This window comes from Xenopus tropicalis, chromosome 8, assembly GCF_000004195.4.
Source record: "Xenopus tropicalis strain Nigerian chromosome 8, UCB_Xtro_10.0, whole genome shotgun sequence".
In the NCBI taxonomy this organism is placed as follows: domain Eukaryota; kingdom Metazoa; phylum Chordata; class Amphibia; order Anura; family Pipidae; genus Xenopus; species Xenopus tropicalis.
Genome location: NC_030684.2, coordinates 66666982 through 66674134, shown reverse-complemented (window position 1 = coordinate 66674134; position 7153 = coordinate 66666982). Strand labels below are relative to the sequence as shown.

Sequence of the window (7153 nt, the reverse complement as noted above, 5' to 3'; positions counted from 1 at the left end):
AGCTGAAATTCTGGTATTTGGCATTTTATTGACAATAGTTCTTTCAGGAAAAGTTGTGTAGATCAACACAGTCTACATGCTATAGTTTGTAATGTAATGCATATGTAAATAAAAAGACTTTTTAAATCATTCTTACAGTTTTCAGGTGTTTTTTTTACAATTTATACATATACATAACATGTTCTGGTACATCAAGGACTGTCCTATAGCATCATTACTTTAATTCTTATAATTTCTAGGCATTTATTTCAAAAACTAAAGGATGAGTGATGCATTCTTATAAATCACTGCTGCATTTGAAAACACAAATGGGAGTCTACAAAAGGAAGCATTCCAAAACAATGAAAGGCCATGAACTGTTCCCTTTGTTTTGCAAGTATTTTGAGAAAAAACTAAAGGGATGATACATATTGAGAATAATAGAGGTTATGTTCACTGATATTTTCTTTTATTCATTTCCTTTTATATATCATCACACATTTCTGCAGTAGTTTACAGAGATTATACATCATTCACTGCCCCAAAGGAGCTTACAATCTAACATCCCTCTGACATTCATTATGGTCAGTTTTTAGTCAGAAGCCAATTGCCTGCCTGTATGCTTTTAATGTGCGGGAGGAAACCCACGCAGGCACAGGGGAACATAAATGCCTTGCTAGTGCCCTTGCTAGGATTGAATTAAGGACCCCAGTGCCTCAAGGAGTGTTACCCACTGGGCCATGGTGCTGTCTGCTGTTGCAGAAAAGCCAGCAATTTGTTGATATTAATTAGTCATTACCTATGATAAAGGGGTTGGGATAGCAGTGAGCTTTCTTTCCAAGAGGTAGAAACCAGTTAATGGGGAAGAAACGGAGCAGCGTGAAGAGGGATGGGCTAAATTGTCCTAATATTGGCCAAGAAGGGTTGTCCGAGCTGACCGACGCTGCAGAGCACAGCCAGACCTGGGAAGAAAATACTATATGGATGGGTAAGCCTTGTGTGAATAAAACATAGTCACACTGCATGTAGCTGTCTCTTCCTTTGAGAAAGTTATTGGTATGTCTGCTATTTGAGTGAAATTCCCCACACTATTCAACTTACTGTTCACAAGTGTCCATCAAGGATTTTATGGTTTTTTTCTTCATGTTTATGCAAGTTAAATCACTTTAGGGGCCATTTACAAAAGCCTAGGGAAGAAATGCAAGAGCAGTAAGGGCTGCTCACTCAGGAAGCACTTCCTTCCAAAGTCGGGAGGTGCTCTACAGCTTCCGCAGGTGCAGACCACCCATGTTAATGGGTGTTTTCATAAATTTTATAGCATCATTTAAATAATACATTAAAAATTGTCTACAAAAACTGTCATCAGTCATTGACTCCTAGGGGCTGATTTACTTACCCACGAACGGGTCGAATGGAGTCCGATTGCGTAAAAAGTTGCGCATTTTTCGTAGCGTTAAAACTTACGCGAAAAGTTGCGCATTTTTCGCGTAAGTTTTAACGCTACGAAAAATGCGCAACTTTTTACGCAACTTTCGTAATGGATACGAAAAACTCGCGTTTTTACGCAAAAATCGTATTGGTAACGAAAAATTCGTAAAGAATCCGAAAAAATCGCAAAACATACGAAAAAGTCGCAAAATGTTCGTTTTCAAGTCGGAACTTTTCCAATTCGGGTCGGATTCGTGGGTTAGTAAATCAGCCCCCTAGTATAAACAGGTTTACTATATATATATATATATATATATATATATATATATATATATATATATATATATATATATATATATATATATATATATATATATATATATAAATATATATATAGTATATGCAGCCCACATTCATACAAACATTTCTGGCTTGAATCAGACAATACTGCCAATTAGCAAACACAAATAAATACATGCAAACAAGAAAACAACATTCTCACACTGGCCTGGCCATTTATAAACTGAAGAAAATGTGGACTAAATATGAGTTCACTTCCACAGACTAACACCAAAACCTTTAGCAAAAAATTTGTTTTCTAGAAATTACGAAATCACTTTCTAATTGCCGCCTAGAAAAACATATGGCTGATTTATCAAAGTCTGAATTTTGGATGTTTTTAAGTACGATTGTCACAAATTTGTATTATTAACGTTAATTTTTTATGTGCATTAATTGTGCAAAAATTTGTATCGTGGTCGTACGAAAATATTGTGGTATGATCCGAAAGTTACGAAATTTTCATATCCGAACAATCATAAATGGCGTGAAAACCTTTCTGACTTTGAACCTTCAGTGCAAGATTTTGGAAGCCTCCCATAGGACTCAATGGCACTGTGCAGCTCCAACCTGGCCCAAGGAAAGTCACGATACTGAAGCTTGAATGAATAACAAAACTTTCATAATCATTGCGACAAATACGATTTTGTCGCACAAATTGATGCAAAGCACAAAAAAGTTGCGTAAGTTAACGAAAATATCGTAGAAAATACACAAAGTTCTATAAATTAGTAAAAACTACTTTGATAAATGTGCCCCGTAATGTCATTTTTTACAGGAAATGTAGCCCACCTTCAGTTTGGTATTTTACTTCTTTCTACAAAAGTGTACATATACTATATTTAAAGATCACTTTAAAAAACAAAAAAAAACCAAAAAACATTTATTCATTAATTTGTATTCTGCTCATGTACCTGTATTTTATTACATTTTCCTATGAGTTTGCATGCTGATGCAGCCCACACTCATACAAACATTTCTGGCTTGAATCAGACAATATTACCAATTAGCCAACACAATTAAATACATGCAAACAAGAAGGCAACATTTTCACACTGGCCTGGCCAAATCTGACATTTATAAACTGAAGAAAATGTGGACTGCATATGAGTTTACTTACACAGACTAAACTCAACACCTTTTTGCAAAAAAACTATTTATTTGCTAGATATTACAAAATCACTTTCTAATGCATTGCCGCCTAGAAATACATAATGTCATTTTTTTACAGGAAAGATTGTAGCCCACCTTCAGTTTGGTACTTTACTTCTTTCTACAAAAGTGGTTGTAGAAGGTTACTATACATTTATAAACCATGCAACATTTTCCCTTTATCTAATTCAAATCTTTAATCTTCTCTGCAAAAAAGAGTAAGAGAAGATCATGCAGTGCACTGCCTGCTACAGTCGTTTTATATTAACTACCAGCATTCAGGCTCTGGGAGGAGCCAGATACTCAAATGCTTTATATACACACCTTGGTACTACAATAATAACTGAAAGCAAAACAGTACAACTCAACAGTGTTATAGTGGGACACTGAAAAGAAGACTAATACCAGAATTTTTATTGCAACTTGGAATATGGGATTAAATCACATTTTAACATGCTGTCAAAATAGTTCTAAGGATGTGAAGCAAGTAAGTTTTATTCTTTTTAATGCACCACTTTTAGTATGTTTTTCTGGCAAATAAGCATTTTGAATTGTTATTAATATTTAAAATATTGTCTTCAACAATTGCAGTGTGTAATTAAATAAATTGCAGATGGAGTTGCATTTATAGATTATGAGATTTTGATCCAGCAAGAGTTCTGCCGTGCAGCATAATCATGTAGTAGTTTTCACTGTTAGCATTAATACATTAAAAATGGTCTGTTACTGTGCACAGTTTTTGCAATTAACTAGAATAACTACAAAGCACGTTGCACAAAAAACTTAGCTAATTAAAAAGGCCCTCTCTGTGGCAAGTTATATATATCAGTGCCAGTATAGTTTGCTCAACATTTCAAGCAAAATGAATAAAACAAACAAAAGGAATACAAACATAAATGTTCCATTTAACTGGACATGGCAACCTGTAGCGCCATCAGATTAGTGGACTTTCGTTGCAGGATGTGCTGGCCAGCTTGATGATTATAACAACTAAACACAAAAAATGGATCATTTTCAATAATTTGTTAAGTTGCATTTTATTAAGTTTTACACTCACACACTTGAGTACACACACACATTTATGTTGGTCTTTCATTACTGTCAAACATTGTTTCAATCTGCAGTTGGTCAAGTAACCATTTAAAGAAATATGTATGGAATTCGCTACTGATACCTACCAATATAATAGCCCATGAACCTCTAATTGCACAAGGACCTCTGTAGTGTCCTCATCTTACCTTGAAAGTGTAGTCATCAACCATTTTCCCAGTTATGTTGCTATACAGTGATCTGGACTTTGGTTTAGTTTGGACCGTAGCTTGGAGGCTCAGTTGTAAATGAGTGGATTCACGTAAAGCTTTGTAAACCCAATCTCAGACCCATATATATCTTTTCTATGTAGAAGCATTAAAAATATGTTCTCGTCTAGTATTTCAAAAAATTTAATACCCAGTGAACACTCCTGTTCATCCCTCTAAAAAAAGCTACAATCTTTAACACATGCATGCTTTAATTAAATGTATCCCAAAGTGCAATCCAACTAAGAGTTTACATGTTCTACACACCTATTATAGTGGGTCAACAGACAAACTCCTATTTTGGGATTTGAGAGGATCTAAGAAAAAGATAGGGTCTGGTCAAATATAAACCCCAGGCAGCATGCAGAATCAACAGTGTTAATTGGCATGCCATCTGTGGTAAAAGGATGGGAAAGGTCAGGTTGGAGTGGAATGACTTTAGGACCAAGGGTATATGGAGTTTTTTCTGCTGAGAGAAGTGGATCCGTGTCATTCTGCAGATCCATTTGTCTGCACTGTAAAATCATCAGGGGGCAACCATGAGCAGCAAAAAGCCACCTCTGATAACTTTAAGAGCCGAATATTCGTTTTTTTAAATAAAAATGTGTCTCTGCTAGTGCTGAGAGTGGAGGTCGAGCCTGAAAATGCCTGCTTTCACGTTTTTTGCCCGGATCTCCACTTTGTGTACACGTGCTCAAGGGAAAGCTAGGGGGCAACTAGAGATCTGCGCCTGAATGTCAGTGGTTAGTGAAGGGGTGTCTATAATATCTGATGTCATCTGTATATGTGATATTTAGTCAAATAAGATGGCTCATTTACAATGTACCATGCAGTGTGCATGGTGCAAAAAAAAAGTCTGCAATCAACTATGGCTCCCTTCCCTTATAAAGCACAGACTGCATTAGTCAGCAGTCGCAGATTTTTGATATGGTGCTCAGTGCAAAGAACAGAAATAAACATGTGTGCAAATGCCCTCTAAGTGAGCACTAAAAAGGCAAACTCGTATGCCCCTTAGGGATCTTGCACTTGTGTGTTCCAAGAGTTTAGATGCTAGTTCTAAGAGAGACACAAGGCGATAGATAGACAGGATGGGTCCAGTGTAGCCTTTTTAAGAATGGGCTTGGCACAGACCTGCGTGAATAAAAATGGGAAAGTACCAGAAGCTAGAGAGGAAGTGAATATATGAGTAAGAAATGGGGTAATGGCAGGATCATCTTTAGTAAGGGATTGCATTGTCTGTGACTGTGGAGCATTCAGTTAAAACTGCACACCTAAATATGTGTGTACGGCAGACATTACACATCATTGACAGCAGTCTCTCTGCACTCTTATCACTTCCCTCTAAATAAACTATAACACCTTTAGGTAAATTGGAACTGACCAAGCTGGTGATATAAATGGGGCTACCAGTCACAGTATCCTGTGGTACATACCTATGCATGTCTGTATATAGATAATTTTTCTTTGATTTCTATCAAGGAAACCCTTCAACGGTAAGTGAACTGTTCTCATGCCCATAATATGTATTAGGGTCTCTATAAAAATCTCAAATAACAACCTACAGCTTTAGCCTTGCCTTTTAATATAGTTACGTCTCTTACCTTCTCTAATAGCATTGCTTAATATGATATAATGCAAGAGTTTCTATATACAGATCATACCTCCTCTCCAACAGTCTTTAATAGCAGAGTTATTATAGTCATTGTGTTGTTATAGCTATGTCTTTTATACATGAATACTGTTTCATCTCTATCAGAGCCTTATTTGGCTGAATAGGTAGTGTCAGTATCAGTACCTGCCTTTTACATGCTTCAATGCAATGTTTAAAGCCAATAGTTTTTAAAAATGCAGTGATTGCAACTAATTAAAATATGGTCTATTAGGATCAGCAAAGGAATGTGGAAATGCATTCCTGCATCTCATTTAAAGGTGAGGCAAATGACCTTGATTCTTTGAGTCTTTCTAGTTAGGAAGAACAGATTTTTTATTTTTATTCTGGTGAATGCACTTACACTTTAACGTGTGAAAATTTAATAGCTAACTATTTGTACTGAGTAAATAACATCTGAATAAACGCCATCTGTTGTTAAGGACCCCATAATAGGCTACTGTATCAGTTTATCTGCTTCACTTTTTAAAATTTCCCTTAGCTTTCTCATTATTATAATTATTTTGCAATGGTACTTGTGAATTTTATGTTTTTGGTGTAAACACTTGGCCATGTATTATCACTAGATTTAAGGGAATACGTACTAGTCGGTTTCTTTATGTGGGCAGAATTTGGTCAGTACAGACCTAGATCAGATCTTTTAGCATTTGCCCAAATAACCAGATCTGGCCGAAGCCAGGCACTCTAGTCAATGTTTGTATAACTACACCAATGTGTTTAAATGTTTAAATATGGTAAGTGGATTTACCATATTAACAATTGGCAAATAAAAGGGTAGAGGTTGGTCACTTTACTCAAACTGGTTGATTTTACCTGCCTGTGTTTTCCAAATTTTGCAATGCTCTGAGGTAAATGAAGTAAACTGATCCAGTTGGCCTGTTAACAAATCTTATACACTGAGGTTATTACATTCATTGGGACATATAGAAGTTATAGGTCTAAAGCAAATGAACTTTTCACAAAGTCATTTTCACAATGCACAGTTTCCACTCAGTATGTATATACTTAATATTCATTAGTTTTACTGGTAATGATTTAGGGGTGTGTTTGCTAAGATTGGAGATTAATATCACCAATTAGCAATTACTTTGTAGATTTGAACAGTCACCTACAAGTTAAAAATCAAAAGAAAAAATCTGATTGGTTTGCTAAGGGCAACATCACCGACATATTTATCTCCAATCTTAGTAAATACACCCCAGTGCTTAAGGAGATACTTCCTTGGTAGTAGGTAAGGCTCTCTGGAAGGAGTCAGGATGTTCAGGGCAGCTTGTAGTAACCAAGGTGA

At 35.9% G+C, this 7153-nt stretch overlaps 1 protein-coding gene across 1 annotated transcript in view; it reads left to right on the top strand.

Annotated features, from left to right (window-relative positions):
* Nucleotides 1-3246: 3246 nt before the first annotated feature.
* Nucleotides 3247-7153, top strand: part of slc6a14.1 (solute carrier family 6 member 14, gene 1) — a 33238-nt gene continuing 29331 nt past the window's right edge. The window contains exon 1 of the mRNA XM_002939666.5: nucleotides 3247-3385. Within this exon, the coding sequence (XP_002939712.3) occupies nucleotides 3329-3385 (57 nt within the window). The 5' untranslated portion in view covers nucleotides 3247-3328. The remainder of the gene's footprint in view (nucleotides 3386-7153) is intronic.